Below are 17,009 nucleotides of genomic sequence, written 5' to 3'. Positions count from 1 at the left end.
TCTTCATGCTAGTACATTTGCATATGTCATGACTCTACTAATAAACTGAACCTCAAACTTTTGAGTGAAACAAACGAAAGTGCTCTATTTTATAGAGCCAGGAAACGCTCTCATGCTGCTCGTTCATTTCAGAAGTGGGGAGGGAACACTGTATATTGCGTTAATTATTAATGTATAGGACACATTTATTGATTGGAGGGTGCTAGCAAGATATATCCTACAATACCTATATTACTGAACAAACAAGAAAGCAGTGTGTGTCTACTACAGCCACCCAACAGTCCTCAGACTATCTGAGAAACTGTATGTCATTATTAAAAAGAGCATGTGGTAATCTCTGGGGCTGCATAATAAAGCACAGGTGAAAGTGAAAAAAAAAAAACAGCAGTTCCTTAATTAAAGGAAGTATAGTAGGGCGAGTTTTTTCATCTTTATTTATTTATTTATTTAATGAAATAATAAATAACCATCTAAATGGTAAAGGTGCTCTCACTGGTGACACAGTAGGCACTGCCCTGGGAAACGTATAAGTACACATCAGGTTTGTGTTTATTTGTTTCACACATGGTTCAACAGAATTTCGTTTCCGACACGCAAACATCATTCCCATTAATATAGCACTGCACCCATGAATGGAAAGGAGCAGGAGGAAGAATAAATTCTTATTGACACCTGCCCCCTATCTGAATACCAAATAGTGGGCACCTACAACCCAAAGAGCACTCTAACATTTATCGACATTTAACAATGCAAAACAAAACAACAAAAGAGTAAAATCAACAGTGTACAAAACCACAAGATGGCAAAGAAGAATTGTTCCTTCCACAATTAGCCCAAATTACTTTTGTGTTCTTCATATTGAAGATATTGAATTCATATTGAAACGCATTTTAAAACGGTGCATATTTGTACAACTCTTGAGATTATCATGGAGAGAGCTCCATATTCTTATGCCTACAACTGTTGGACACATTTGCCAAACTGATGCTTACAATAATAATAATCCTTCTACTGTCCCCACTTCCTGAACACAATACAAATAAACTTTGTAACTTAAGAGGTAATGTATTATTATTTTTTGCCTTGAACATCATTAATAATGTCTGTGAGGTCACTAAATCTTCTAACTTCAACAATTTCGATTTTATAAACAGATTATTTGTATATTTAACATTATGAATCATTCGTAACATGCTGTAGAAAATGGGAGCAAGCAAATCTTATATCTGTTAGTGTTCCTCACGTTAGCTCTGCAGATCCGTTAAAGCTTATGGGAATAAGGAAACACAGCAAAGAGACCTGAGAAGTCCCTCAAACGCTGCACTGCAGCAAGTGTTGTGGCCTGTGTCGAAACCCCTGAAGGTTTAAAGCTAATAAAGTTTGGAGCCAGACGTCTGTGACTGACAGGTAGATACTAATATATCAGTCTGCTAGGCGTGTCTGTGTTAGTGCTCTTTTGATCATTTTAATAGAGAAAATAATATAAAATTACAGCTTTTTATTTGTTTAATTGTAGCATATACAAAAAGTCTTTGGTCCAGTATCTATTTCTGTTTTATTTGCAGGTATATGTGCATCTGTCCAACGTGCTAGACTCTTGACAAGCCTGCCAGTTGCAGCTGATAACTGAGCACGTAGCTCTCTTTCTAAATATATTTACTCGTCTGGCTCAAAAAAAACAAAAAATCCCCAGGGTGATGTCACGGTGGCCATATCCCGTTTATGAAGTTTGTGACCTTAACTAGAACTTTCATTATTTTTCTTATTTTTAAATGCACCTATTTAGTCTTAAACGCTGAAACAGTAGGATATTTTAAATCTGTCAGAAGACATATGGAATATAATTTTTTCTGTGATTTTGGTACAATGTTGCCATTTTTTATTTCATTTGAATCTATGATTGTAATTGCAGTTGAATCTAAAACCATAACTGGCTGCCACTCAAGTGTGTTAACAAACATTATTTAAAACACGTTTGCAAGCTTCAAGACAAAAATATGATATTCCATATCACCCTAGAGGTGAAATAAAGACTGGGTGTGATTGCACAAGACAGACGTGCATTGTGAAATGTGAGCACGACCCTCACAGTTCAAACTTCACATACGAACAGGGATGTTTGTTAACCCGTTTAGGCCAAGGCAGAATCTTTAAATCTGTAATGAAGAGCGGCGTGTGTGTGTGTGTGTGTGTGTGTTTGGTGTATTATGAACATATTTGAAAACCAAGCGTTTCACTGATGTCTAAGAAGTAAAAGCACAAACCCGGGCAGCAAACAGCTTTCTCCCTTTACTTGAGACACGAATCTCACTGCATATTTCGTTTTTGACTGAGCAGCGGAGCTTTGAAAAATGTGTTTATTTCTTCTTCTGAATGATGAAACATTTACATTTTCACAATGTTTATCTGTGATATAAAACATATAAATAGGCTTTGAATATATAAATTATTTTTAAGCCAACTCAACTATTTTTTTAATGAAGGTAACCCACATTCACAACTGTTGTAAAATATTCAAAAGGATAACATTGATTTATATATAATGCTTTTCTACAGACACACTGATTTTGGGCACTGGGGTATCTCGTAAAAAGACACTTTGACACTTTGACCAGAGAAGCCGGGGATCAAACCAGTGACCTTCCCATTAACGGACGACCTGCTCTGCCCCTTAAATTATCTTTGACATATCATTTGTGTCGCTCTGACAGCGCCACGGGTTAGCACGGCCTCACTTCAGAGAGGGTGTGTTTATTTTATTATGTTCTTTGGCCTTATCACACGTCTGATGTGCTCTGAAGGATCAATGAGTAATGACAGCTCATGCATATAAACGGACAGCTCTGAAACCTGATCTCCACTCCTCTCTCACCATGCGGGGTCTTGTCTTCTTCTTCTGTTGCCTTGTGGCTCTGGCCAGTAAGTATCATTCACTCAGTTCTACTTGTAGGAGGATAGCACCCCCAAACTTAATAATCTTCTAACTTCTCTTGAGAAGTTTGGGTAAGAACATCCAAAAAGTCCCTTGTGAGTGTCTTTTATAGAATTGTTGTACTGTTATTGTCAGGATTCAGGTTTATTCAAGCAAATACTTAATACCTGGATAAGATTAGAACAGAATAGAATACCAATTGATTTAGTTGTCTCTGCTAACGATACTGGACTATTCTTCTGGAGTTTTCAGATTAAGTGTTTATTAGATGCCATGTGTGTCTTTTAACATCTTAGAAAAACACTGTTGTTACTCTAACAAGGTGCCTGATTGTAGCATTATGTTGTGTAGCATTGACGTAGACTCATAGTGTACCTTGCAGTGTGTTATAATGCTTACACTATGTTTGACTTTCTTGCTTTTAGCTTGCCAAGCTGCTCGTTATGGTGAGTCTTTTTCTTTAATCTTAATCATAAATCCATCATATAATAATAATATTCTCTTCCAAATGCTTTAAGTTAGATGGTATTTAACTTTAATAAAAACACCTTTCAGATCTCACCCTGAATCACAGGAAAACCTACGAGTACAAATATGAAGGAGAAGTGAAATTTGGATCCGGCAAACCCAACCGAGCCGAGTCTGGCGTGAGGATACAGTGCAACATCAAGATCTCTGGTGAATCTCCACAAGTATTCATTCTTCAGGTGAGAGTCCCAGCAGACAGTAATATAAATCCACACACTGGTTACTTAAAGTTATAAATGATGCGCATTTCATCTTTAGTAGGCTTGATTACTGTAACAGCATCTTTACAGGTCTACCTAAAAAATCAGTCAGACATCTACAGCTCATTCAGAACTCTGCTGCTCGAGTCCTCACTAAGACCAAAAAAGTGGACCACATCAGTCCAGCTCTGAGGTCCTTACACTGGCTGCCTGTCCGTCAGAGGATAGACTTTAAAGTTCTGATGCTGGCCTATAAAGCTCTGAATGGTTTAGGACCAAAATACATCAATGACCTCCTGACCCAGTATGAACCTTCCAGATCCCTCAGGTCATCTGGATCCGGTCTTTTATCAGTTCCCAGAGTCAGAACCAGACACGGAGAAGCTGCATTCAGCTTTTATGCTCCTTATATCTGGAACAAACTCCCAGAAAGCCTCAGATCAGCTGAAACACTCAGTTTATTTAAATCCAGGTTGAAGACTCACCTGTTCTCAGCTGCATTTGAATAAAACACAAAATCCAAAAATTTCAAAACTTACATTTTAACTACTGATTTTATCTACTGTTCCTTTTTTTCATTTTAAATCATGCTTTTGATTTCTTTTTGTTTTTTAATGTCTCTGTAAAGCACTTTGAATCACCTTGCCGTTGAATTGTGCTATATAAATAAACTTGCCTTGCATACACAGCAACACAATGTTGGCCAGTTAATTTGAAACTTTATTTATAAATCCACCGAATAAACATTATGTAATCATCACTATAGATTCTTCAGAGGTCAAATGAGTAGACACTACTGAGGCTTCAACACCCTGACAAAATGATTTCTTTAAGACATTAAAGCAGGTTCTACTCTAATTTCAATGTTTGCACACCTACAGCTGTGCGACGCTGGCTATGTTCCAGCATCTTTCTGTCTTCTGCTTTACAATGTTATAACTACAAAACTGTGAACTTGTAAGCTAATGATACTACATACAAATGACAATGTCTGCACACTTTTGTAGGGTCACACGTTATTCGATGTGTTTTGTTGCTCAAATCTGAAAAATATTTCTTTTTTCTGTTCGGGCTTCAAGGTTTCAGACGTGACCTTCGCAGAGCTCAATGGCATCACAGGGAAAAGTGATTTCAGTCAATGCCCCAAGCTCAGTCAGCGTATTGCTGCCCAGCTCGCCAAACCTTTCAAGTTTGAGCACATCAACGGCCATGTTCGGCAAATCCAAGCAGCTCCTGACGTCACTGAGACCACTATTAACATTGTGAGAGGGATGCTGAGTTTCTTCCATGCAACTGTCAAGCCCTCACCAACTGTCTATGAGCTGGAGGAGGTAAGTCATCAGTTTCTGATTTTTTTAGTCTACCTCATTAGTAAGAATGTCAATAACACAAGTTTTATTTTGCGTATAGGTTGGAATACATGGAATGTGTCAGAACAACTACGCTACTGAAATTAACAAGCAAACAAACAACATGAACATCACTCAGGTTGTGGATATCGACCACTGCAGAATTAAAGCAGCAATGCAAAACGGAATGGCCTTTGCTGTCCTCGACAAAGAGACCAAACAGGTTTGTTTGTCTCGTCGTAAATGCAGCTGATTGTGCAATTTTAAATTAAATCCAGCAAAATCATCTCCGTTTCTGTTTGCATATGCTCCAATCTAGAGAGGAGAATCTATGATTTCTACTGTGCAATACCTTTACACCATCCAACCAACAGAAGAGGGCGGCATGGTCAAAAGTGCTTATGCCCTCGAGCAACAGCACTTTAGTCCCTTCAATGTGAAGGGCGGTAGTTTCAGAATGGAAGCAAAGTAAGACAAGAAGGCATCTGCATGTTATACCTGCTAATTAACTTTAGCTGCTGCATAACAAATAAAAAAAACCTTCTCCTGCAGGAAGGAAATGGTACTGATTCGTGTGAGTGAGGGAGGCAAACCTGCCAACGTCGGGCAATTGCAAAACAGGGGCGACATCGTGCACAAATTAGTGAACTCCAACGCTAATATCCCTCTTGTGATGCAGGACCTCGCAGAACCAAAAGCTAAGGTAGGGATCAACTGGTGTAGCAAAATTTCCACCAGAATACAACAAAAAGAGTGAAATTCTTCATAGTTAAACAGCTAAAATCAGGAATAACTGATGAAAATCTCTGCCCCTGTTTGCAGGCTATTAGAATGATCAAACAGTTGGCTGAGGATCATAAAAATCAGATTAAGAAGGAAACAACTGAGGACACCTTAAAGGTGTATCAGCTTTTGCGAATGCTTCAGGACAGGGATTTGGATGAGATGTGGGTGGAACTGGCAAGAAACAATGAACACAGGTGAGTGTTTGTGAGGTGATTACAAAAAGTAATAATGTAGCAATTTATTTTTTTTTGCTTTTTTTGTCCAAAATTCATGGATAACAATAATGTCTGATAAAGAGCTTGCACATACTTAAAATATATATTCTTGGAAATACCAAAAGTGGACAGCTGAGACATAAACCCTCTGTCGGGTGGTGGTCAGACACATTTGTTATGCACTGAATGCACTGTGTAATACAATTGTGATTCAACAAAATACTACTTAGTTATACTACTGCTACTACTTTAGTTATTAGTTTTTTAATACCTATTTAATTGGAGTTTGGAATTTAATGGAAATTCATCTGCATTGACAGACATATGTGTAAAAGTTGCTACGTTTTCATGCTTCAAGGCACTAATACTCGTTGAGTATGCTCATTTGAATGAATGCGGTTGATGGTGTTGTAAATACAGCCTCTAACACGGGATTTACGACAAACTTTATGAGTAAAGCTGCAATAAAAGTATCATTATTAAGTTATTAGTTAACTTTTTGTGAATATCTTTGTACCCAGTGAGAACATGTTTTTTTAAAGCTCAAAGTGAGACTCTTTCACGGATAACCTTTAAAAAAGCTTTTCATTATGAAGAAGAACATTTTTCGAGGCTACCTCTGAAGCCTGATGCTGATCCACTTCAGCTGATTATCCTTCGACTCAGTTCAGGAGGGATTCAGTGCAGCGCATTAACAATGAGGAATAGTTTAATATTATGCGAGGCATAAATGTAACAACTTAATTAAAACCTTATAAATATCTTTTGTAACATTTTGGTATACACCTTCCCTTCATCTGTGTATTTGAAGGATAATCTTTATCTGAAGTATTTGTGTATGTATATTAGCTCTCTTCTCTCTTCTTTTTCACTTATTAGACGCTTTTTCTTGGACATGGTTGCCGAGATCAACGACGACAGAGTCCTCAAATTCCTGCAAAAGAGATTTCAGGCAAAAGACATGTCTGCAAATGAAGCTGTGCAAACCCTTCTGATAGCTATGAATCATCTCCAGCCCAGAGCTGAGCTGGTTGAGAAGGCTAAAGTGAGTTAGCAAAGCTGGATGGTGATCACGTAACAAACAAAAAACAACAACAAAACGATCACCTAAATGACATGTCGATCTTTCGCAGGAAATAATGAACATGGAATTCATCAAATCCAATCCTCATTTGTGGACTGCTGCCATGTTTTCTTTTGGCTCTCTGGTGTACAAATACTGCGCATATCATTCACCATGTCCACAAGCTGCTGTTCAGGTATTCACACATCAACAGGTGTATGCTATGTAATGAGAAATTATCTGTGCAATGGAGTGTTAAGGTTTTGAGATAACTATTTAAGTAATATTTCAAATTTAACTAGAAAAAATCATTTTGAGCTTAAATATTGAAATAATACTACTTCAAGTACTGTTTTCCCCCAAATTAACCATTATAATTAGAAAAGATCTGAGATTACAGTCGAGATCATCCATGTGTAAAATGATAAAGCAAGTCAACAAGCATTTTTGAAAAAAATGTTAAACATGTATTTGTTGTTTTAACTAGCCACTGCTCAACCTTGCCAATGAGGGCCTGAGAAACCACAATGAAACTAAGATGTTCATCGCTCTGAGAGCTCTGGGCAATGCAGGTCATCCAGGCAGCATTAAAACCATCACCAACTTCCTCCCTGGAGTCGCTGCCAACCCCGTAGACGTGTCGTGCCGTGTGCAGAGCGCTGCTATGCAGGCTTTGAGACTGACAGCTCGCAGAGATCCCTACAATGTAAGAACATTACATGACATGCAGTTGTTGTTGTTGTTGTTTTTAATATATGCAGATAACTTGCGTTTAAAATGTCACATTTTTTAGGTCAAGTGAAGTATTTCATTCTCTTAACTTAGACCGGTAAAATCAAGTGGAAAGCGTCTTCAGTTGTCTTTCAGGGCTCACTGAAACTGAAAAGAAACTGTGCCAGAACATAATAGTTTTTGTCCTAACAGTAGCTGGCAAATGTGTGAGCTTTGACCATGGTTTCCCCAACAGCTGATTATTATATTGCTTATGTTTTCAGGTCCAAGAGATTGCCCTGAAAGTGTTCCTGCAAAAGAACTGTGCCCCTGAGACAAACATGATGGCAATCATGGTCATGTTTAACACAAAGCCATCAGCGGCTCTTGTCTCCACACTGACTGCACATCTAGAGAGAGAAAAAGACATCCATCTCGCTAGCTTTGCATACTCTTACTTGGAAAATATAGCTAGATCCAAGACTCCAGACAATCACAATCTGTGAGTATAACAATAAAAAAAGGGGCTGTATCTTTATCGGTGTTGCTTTTGCTGGTATATTTTACATGATATCTAATTGTTTTTGTGTTTTCTGCTAAAGTTCAATTTACTGCAGTCTGGCTATGAAAAGCCTCGCTGCCAAATTTGGACGTCTTAGCTACAACAGCAGATCATTCCGAATGGACATGTTTGATGGTGGGTTCAAGTTCACCAATAATTAGACCACTTTTGAGGACTTTAAGTAAATACATTTACACTCACATATGAAAATGACCATTTTTGCTTTTCCAAATGCAGATGATTTACTGATGGGGACATCTGCTTCATTTAATATGTTGGGAGGTCCAACAAGCGTCTTGCCCACTGAGATCATATCACAACAAAAGTATTTTGCCATCGGTAGAATCATGAAGCTAATGGAGGTACAGAGTCATATAATATCCTTCAAATAACGTTTCCCAAACACAAACTGTAATCCTGTTATTTCTTTTGATTCCAGTTTGGTATCCGTTCCGAAACACTCAAGCAGCTGATTGGCCCCAGCATTCCTGGATTTAAAGGCGATTTTAGCTTCAGCGACTTTCAGGCCATTTACAATGTCGTGAGTATTACATCAAAGACGTCAAGGGAAAAATATCAGCTGTACTATGACGCCAATTGATGTGGGTGTCCACTGTGTCGTGTCATTTTCAGCTTAAAAACTGGGAATCGCTGCCAAATGATAAACCGATCATTTCTGCCTATTCACGCTTGTCTGGACAAGAGTTTTTCTTTGTAAACATCCAGAAGGATCTCCTTGAGTACATCAAAGCGGTGAGAATAAATTGGCAGAGACATTGCTGATCTATTAAAGACACATGATGCCTTGATACCTCTTACAAGATGCTGTCCTGTGATTTTGCATGTAGGCTGTTAGTCCTTCTGCACCTAAAGGAACCCCTGTGTGGGCTGCCATTGAGCAATTGCAAAAAGGACTTTCATGGCATTGGACGAAGCCTTTGTTGAATATTGAGGCTCGTTTGTTGCAAGCTACCACCCTGGGTTTGCCAGTGGAGATTGCCAAATATTATCAAACAGTCACCGGGATCACCATTAACGGTGAGGAATAAAACCTTATAACAAATGGCAATCACATTTGTTTATTATTGAAAAATGTACTTGGGCTAAACATTTGTGCTTCTTTATGTGTGTCTATAGCTAAAGCTGCAATAAATCCACCACAAGCTCAGCATCTCGGAGACCTGATCAATGCAGATATTTCACTGGAATCTGAGGGTGTCGTGGGGTAATTTAAATAGATAGATACCCAGTGTATTTGGCAACTATCATCAGTATATGCGACCAAACAATTTTTTTTGGAGGTGCAAACACTAACTCTATCATTACACTTTTTATTGTAGATTCACAAAAGATTTCTGGATTTTCCACGGGATCAACACAGAGCTTTTCCAGTGCGGTTCAGAGATGAAGAGCAAAGCTCCCGTTGAGCTGCCAATGAAGCTTTCTGCCAAGATCAATGTTGGAAAAAGAGTTTTGGAACTTGACATGCCCGCTTGTAAAAATGAGTTTGAACTCATTTCATTCAGGTATGTCAAGATCATGATTATGTCCCTCTACAGCTCTAAATACATTTACTAGATCAATTACCAACCACTCTCATTTTTTCTTTACTTTAGTCACTGGAGTGTGATTCCTTTTACTTTATATAAACTGGTCACTCCACTCCAGCTCACACTGGAACTCACAGGAGCTAAAACACAAGAATGAGTGCTTTTCATTCATTCAGATTCATCAAGAAGCTAAATGTACTAAATAAATCCGACATTTCCATTTTACAGCTCCAATCTGTATGCAGTCTCAAGGAACATTGGAGATCCAGAATCCCCTAAAAGGACACCAATGATACCTGATGAATTTAACTCCCAACAGGTACAGCCAACACCTTTGGAAGATTACTGTTACACGTTCATTTATTGAAAACTGGCAACAACTTCTTCTTGATTATTGTTTTTCCTTCAAACAGCAGCCAACACCAAACAACTGGTGGCGAAAGGCAAATATGTGTGCCAAGAGCAGCATGTATGGAGTGGGTGTCTGTGTGGACTATGACATCAGGAGACAGTATTTTAACAACGAATACCCCCTCTACTCTATAATGGGATTCACCCATGCGGCCATCAGAGTAGTCCCAGGTATACACAGCAAGTTCAGTGCACCATATGCACAGATGACCTTTATGTCGTGCTTCTTCACTCACATGAGACACATGAGACTACTACTTTTAAATGTCTTTTTCACACATATAACCAACAAGAAGGCCTGTGTTAGGTTATAAAGGTATCCTGTGCTCATGTAACCTGATGCACTTTTTTAGCTGAGGCGACCAAACCTGTGGAGAAAATCCACTTGGAGGTTCAATGCAAACCCGCCAGTCATCCATTGACCATCCGCCATCTGTATGAGACTATGAGGAGGATTGCACAGGTATTTGAAGACTTCTGTAACGTTACATGTGCATCACCTCTTCCTGTCTTTTATCATTTAAAATTTTCCTGTTCCCATGTTGTGTTTACAGGAACGATCCCAGGAGCAATCAAATTCCGCATCAAATGAACGGGAAACCCGTAACAGCCAAGAAATCATGATGGATGTACGTTAAATAGGCAAAATACAGAGTACTCTGCATTTTAATCTGACATGCACTAAAAATAATATAATATACGTGACATATATGTATATGTTGACTTTGCAAAAAACACTTCCCTCAGCTTTATTTCATCCATCTACAATAATTCACACTCACTTTGGTATTACTATAAATTTAAGACATAACATGATTAATATAAAGTAAGTACTGTCTCATATCTTAGGCCACAGCACCTCAGCCTGTGGTCAGCATCAAAGCCATTGCCATGAGTGGTAACCAGAACCTTGAGGGTTTCGATATGACCCTGTACAACCCATCTGAAGGAGACACTCTGAAGGCCCAAATGATCATGTCCCATATCGGAGACGCCGCCAACTGGAAGATGTGTGTCGACGCTTCTGCACAGTCTCCTGCTAATGTTAAGGTAGAAAACCTATGAAAGCAAGACTTTCTTAGTGATTTATGTTTAATTTGATGTGTAAACTGCCAGGACTTCATTTAATGGCATGGCATCAGCAGTTAATGTGTCCTGGTCACAATCATTGTCTCAGTAACTAAGGTTTGGCATGTTTTTTATTCATGTCCACGGCCTCCTTAAATCACTGGGGAAAATATTCCTTAGCAACATTTAAAAAAAAGGCTGGTGTCATTATGTTCCCATATTTCTGCTCTCTAGACAATAAAAAAGAGTAGTTAATAAGCAATGGCATGCTACTTGGAAAAGTTTTAAAGAGTAATATTACAACAGTTTGGCATTAAAAAGTAGCAGACCTTTAAGCTGCTGAACATATAAAAATCTTGGAGTAGATAATGATGTCCTTATTTTTTAATAACATACTTTTCCTTCTTTTTAAATGTGTCATATTTTTTAAAAGAAAGCGCTAAAGCCATGTGTTTGTTTGTGGAGTGGTGCTTCAACGTTGACTGTGTTTGTTCTAGGCAATGATTAGTTGGGGAGCTCAATGTAAGCCCTACAAAATATCGGTGATGGCTGCTGCTGCACAGTCCCCTGCTCCCAGGCAGACACTTGAAGCCAAAGTAGAGTGGGCCAATGTGCCAGAAGAGATGGTGAATTACTGCTCCAGGTGAGTTTCTATAAAATGTCCAACTTCTACCAAGAAATAAAAGCTGTGACAAGTTAAATGATTATCATGAGGAGAGAAGATTTGACATTCTTATCACCTTCTCAACCAACTTCCTTGAAATGTTTTTTGTGTTAATGGATTTTATCCACTCCAGAATGGAAAGATACATCCCAGGCATGGCTTTGCTTTACGGCTTCAACCAGACATCTGAGAGCAATGCCAACCAGGAGGTTTCTGCATCAATTGTATGTGCCTCATCCGACAGCATTGATGTGACCATCAAACTTCCAAAGGTTTGACAGGAAATATTGACTACATACGATTATATATATATATAAACCTTCATACACTGTAGCTAATCATTCACTGATGTGTCCTTTCTTCTGTTTCGTTAAAAGTATACAGTCTTTCGTCAGGCTGTTCCACTTCCATTTTCATCTACCAGTTTCTGTATGGAAAACACAGAAAGAAACGAACAAGCCTAAAAATGTGTAAGCAAACGAAACATGTCTGATTAGGAAAACTGAGGGTTCACTGTAATCGGCTGAGTCTTTTTATGTTAATCCTTGTGTGTTAGCATTGGTCTCTGTGTTTGTGTGTGTGGCAGTTGATTAATTTTTGTGAAAAGAACAAATGAGGAGCTGTGCCACTTTTGCTTACTGTCTAAAATCTGTTTTCTGTTGCAGAAGGACATCAGAGCACAGATGGGAGCCAGATGCCTCGTCTCACAGTGATAACAGCGCGACCAAAAGCTCACCACAGTGATGAAACTGAGGAGCATGAAAAATGTATCAGCAATCTGTTAGATGTCACCAGTTTGGAAATAACCTGTAAAGGTCCTGATTTATTAATTTGAATGCATGTTATTATTTGAACACCATCAACTGAACTGTGTGAATTCGTACCTACGAGTACGCTCACTGTGCTTGAGTTACACTTTGTTTTTTCTGATTCTGCTACAATAAATGTTTGTGCATCCAGCAATGTGTCGAATCTTTTTTCTATTTCTATTCTATTTGTACATTTAAGTGGCTAAACTGTAGTTACACAGTAGCTGGAGCTCCTCTGTCTCTTGATTAAATGTAATTAGCAATATAACCGAATATCTCACACATGCCATCGCAGTAACGGAGGCATAATCCACGCTTATTGAGGCGGCTTTCGGCTAAGTAAGAGTGCAATGAGCAGTACTGATGAAACCCCTGGAAATCTTCTCTTTTAAATTAACTTATAGTTAGAGTCTTAACCATATTTGATAACAGCTGTGCAGCCTCTCTGGCTTTGTTTGAAAAAGCAACTTGAAAAGCATTATATAAGAAATTATGCTCATCATTATTCCTTGCATCAGTAAGGCCTCCTCAGTATTGGGGCCCGATCCTTCAGACTGTGAGATAGCTTTTTCCCGAAAGCCATCAGACCCCCCCCCCCCCCCCCCCCCAGGTCACTTTACATCTCAATTGTACATTTTTGATTGTTATTAACCCTTGTTTACCTCACCTGTATATTTACTCCCCTTACCTCAGTCTTAAAGTGTATATTCATTCTTACTCTTCCTATATTTTACACTTAATGGAACTGGAGCCTCGTTGTCTCGTCTCTCTATATACTGTGCTGTATAGCGGACAATAAAGTTTACTTTGACTTTGAATAATAGAAGATGATGTGAGCAAAGCAGAAACCCTAACAAAATTAGCTGGTATGTAAGGTCCACATCATGTTGGACTCTGTCTTTTGACTTCTTTCTGTCATAGAGTTCATAGGATGCTCAGCACACAAACTGTCTGCTGCACATCCATGATGAACACGACATCCTAAAGGTGTTCTATTGGATTGATATCTGGTAACTGTAGAGGGCATTTAAAGAAGCCAGACTGAGTTGATATGAGCTTTGGGACATGAAGCCGCTTCCTTTTCTTAGCCTACAGGAGTGGCACCCAGTGTGGTCTTCTGCTGCTGAACCCCAGCTGCTTCATGTGTTGTGAATTCAGAGATGCTCTTCTGCATACCTTGATTGGAACAAGTTGTTATTTGAGTTACTGTTGCCGTCCCATCAGTTCAAAGCTGTCTGGCCGTCCTAAACTGCTGGTCACTGAACATTTTTTCATTTTCAAATTTTCAGTTTCAAACTGTAAACCTTAGAGATGGTTGTTGTAATGTTCTTATTCCTCTATGAATAAAACATCAAGAATCTCTCCTTGTGCTGGCTTCAGCTAGCTGTTTATTGTTTTTCTACCAGCAATCACTTTCTTCTTCTATTCTGTATATCTTATTGGTTCCAGAGCGCCCCCTGTGGGTAGCTTCAACAATAGCAGCTATCATTACACTTGTGTGGAAAAATCCCAGTAGATCAGGAGTTTCTGAAATACTCAGACCAGCCCATCTGGCACCAGCCACCATGCCATGTTGAAAGTACCTTTCTTTCTCATTTGGATGCTCGGTTTGGACTTCAGCAGCTTGCCTTGACCATGTCTACATGCCTAAATACACTGAGCTGCTGCCACACGATTGGCTGATTAGATATTTGATTAGATAGAAATCAAAGCTGGCTGTGACTGTATCCTGTTTTTATAGCACTAAATGCTATGGGTGAGTTTTGGAGTCAGTAAACTGGATTATAAATGCAAATTTTGGGACTTTTGCTGGAGGAGAAAGATATTTGCAAGGTCTGTATGACCTGCTCTGTTTGTTTGGTAAACTGACCCAAGAGGAGTGTTTGCACATGTCAGTACACAACAGCACCGTGAATGCCCTTAAAGTTCGTTTTTCCATTCCATTTCCATTTTGGAAAAACAAATATTTAGATGGCTCGACTATTTAATATTAACATATTTTTGTACATTTTTCATAAGTGTGCGGATACGGAGATACGGCTCTGTGAATAGATGAAACCGTCTGATCCGTCCCACATTTCGAATCTGAGTTTTGACAAATGGGATGTGTAAGTAGCCAAAAATCATGATTGCCTCCTAACAAAGGACTGGTTGTCCTAACTACTCCTGGCTCCGGTTCTCCCGCTTACACTAATTTAGCCAGATGGTGTTGAATTGCAGAGAACAGACACTGCCATCAAAAGCAGAGCAGAATGAACACAGTCATAATGCCACCATTATGTCCTATTTACATCCCTAATATCCTGCAGGCTGTCAAGAGTTGGTTGACAAGATGATTGCAAATTTGTTGTCCCTTCGTCAAGATCAACGTCACCTCCTGTTATTTAGGGGATCAGAACAACCTAACCTCGTGCTGACATGACTTCACCAGATCAGCTGGTAGTGAATGACTGATCTGGTCATTTGGAGGAGGAGGGATTGGCCATCACCTCCTTTTTACTGCCACTCACTCTGTAATTGTGGCATGCCTCATTACACAGACTATACCAGCCCGACTAAAAGCCATCTGAGAGTAGCTGATAATAAAACCATGGCCACAGACATTTTTGCTGTTTTTTGCTCTTTTATGCACAATGTGGAGGATTGCTGCAGGCACAAGGGGTCAATGCAGCTTTTGTTATAAAATAAGAGGCAACCTCTTATCAAATAGATTTAATAAATTAAATAGAGTATGGATTATTTGGGTTGGACAGATTTTAGAAAGCCTCGTCACAGTGTTTTAAAAGATGAAAATGAAATCATGTTTCCAGCACAACAACAGGTTACATGAACATGTGGTGTGTGAGCACTAGAGGACAGTGTTTACTAAATATTAAAATATGCCTGGCACGGTGCTGACATCCTGGCACCAGTATTTGTTTAGCTCACAGAGAAGGCTATGCAGTGGATGTTGACATTTTGAGGGTAGATAAACATAACGTGTTGGCACATTGAAGTGCTCCAGCAGCTCTGGATTTTAAATAGAGGAAACCTTTAAACATTCCTAAAAACAGATTTTTTTATTTATTTATTTTTTTACATTTGACTGTTAACTCATTGCACACTGAAATCAAATTGCATCTGAAGTTGTAACTAGCAGGTAATTATGGCTTATTTTCAGGAGATTTCCAAATTTCCTTACTAACCTGAGCACAGCTGAGAGGAGAGCGCTGTCACATGTGAGACACTGTAGCTGATACAGATTTCTTATTAGCAAGAGGAGCCGGTTTAGTCTCAAGTGAAGAAGAGAATTAGCGAATGATTGATCAGGTAATTTGGAGGAGAACATAAAGTGGATTAGTTTTTGAAGAGCTTCGCATGATCACATGAAATGCCCTTCTAGTTTAAGATACACAAAAGCAAGGCTTACATAAAGCGAGTGGGTGAGAGACTGGTTATATCACTGACATTATCAAGTGGGCACACCTTGTCACTTCTTGACACCTCCAGAGGGCTTAGAATCTGACATAACACTCGCAGTTAGTCTTCTGTGGATCTCACATTAAAAAAAAAGATAAATAATATAAATAATTTAAAAAATCACAGTCTTACCAGATGAGCTTGTTGCCATGCTCTCCAACATTATTAGGAAAATGTTGTTGCTCTGCACTTGAGTAGCTGTGCAATGTTTTCAGGGGATGATTTAAAAGCAAATCTTTAGCTTCTCCAGAAAAAACGCAGAGCACCACTGAAAACATTAGTATTATCCCAGAAAGATCAGAATAACGGCACATGTTATGATCATATCATAATAAGTGGTGCACTGTCATGCTGTGTTATTGCTATGACTTTGAATAGCAGCACTGGTTGAAGCCTCTAAGGGACTTTTGTATAAACAGAAACTGAAGTCAGCCGATGAAAGTGAGATTTCCATGCTGAAGGCTGTTTGGTGCTCAATGTTTGTAAGCACAGAGTTTCTATTTCCACTGAATGACTGCAGGTCACCAAGTTAGGAGTCTGTTTAATGCTAATAAAGGATGTGCTGTCATTTTAAAGACTACAAAGGTATAGTTTTACAATAGAGTTTTCAATTTGAGATCACACAACAGTCAGTATCAGTATTTGCATGCTGTATCAGTATATTTTTATGCGATTCAATTCAATTTAATTTATACGGCGAAA

The 17,009-nt window shown here is 38.8% G+C and overlaps 1 protein-coding gene across 1 annotated transcript; it reads left to right on the top strand.

Moving 5' to 3' along the window:
* Window positions 1-2,798: 2,798 nt before the first annotated feature.
* On the top strand, window positions 2,799-12,996 carry vtg3 (vitellogenin 3, phosvitinless). The gene is made up of 28 exons (XM_085373273.1): window positions 2,799-2,919; window positions 3,358-3,378; window positions 3,488-3,639; window positions 4,740-4,991; window positions 5,071-5,232; window positions 5,329-5,477; window positions 5,562-5,712; window positions 5,832-5,989; window positions 6,890-7,055; window positions 7,144-7,269; window positions 7,561-7,779; window positions 8,069-8,286; window positions 8,387-8,481; window positions 8,584-8,708; window positions 8,786-8,887; window positions 8,980-9,099; window positions 9,195-9,384; window positions 9,484-9,571; window positions 9,687-9,872; window positions 10,125-10,215; window positions 10,310-10,478; window positions 10,661-10,770; window positions 10,862-10,936; window positions 11,157-11,357; window positions 11,873-12,018; window positions 12,173-12,311; window positions 12,417-12,509; window positions 12,705-12,996. Exons 1-27 carry the CDS (start codon window positions 2,814-2,816, stop codon window positions 12,501-12,503), a joined length of 3,804 nt encoding a protein of 1,267 aa, XP_085229399.1. The 5' UTR covers window positions 2,799-2,813; the 3' UTR covers window positions 12,504-12,509; window positions 12,705-12,996.
* The last annotated feature ends 4,013 nt before the right edge of the window (window positions 12,997-17,009 follow it).

This window comes from Diplotaxodon limnothrissa, linkage group LG15 (genome assembly GCF_057381915.1).
Source record: "Diplotaxodon limnothrissa isolate DT_005_m linkage group LG15, D_limnothrissa_male_GT1.1, whole genome shotgun sequence".
NCBI classification, from domain to species: Eukaryota; Metazoa; Chordata; class Actinopteri; order Cichliformes; family Cichlidae; genus Diplotaxodon; species Diplotaxodon limnothrissa.
The sequence above is the reverse complement of the archived record's forward strand: the minus strand, read 5'-3'. Positions and strand labels throughout refer to the sequence as shown.

Coding starts and splice junctions, on each gene's coding strand:
- vtg3 (XM_085373273.1), top strand. CDS start 2,814: ATGACAGCTCATGCATATAAACGGACAGCTCTGAAACCTGATCTCCAC. Junction 5,478..5,561: donor AGTTTCAGAATGGAAGCAAA/GTAAGACAAGAA, acceptor CTTCTCCTGCAG/GAAGGAAATGGTACTGATTC. Junction 10,479..10,660: donor GGCCATCAGAGTAGTCCCAG/GTATACACAGCA, acceptor GCACTTTTTTAG/CTGAGGCGACCAAACCTGTG.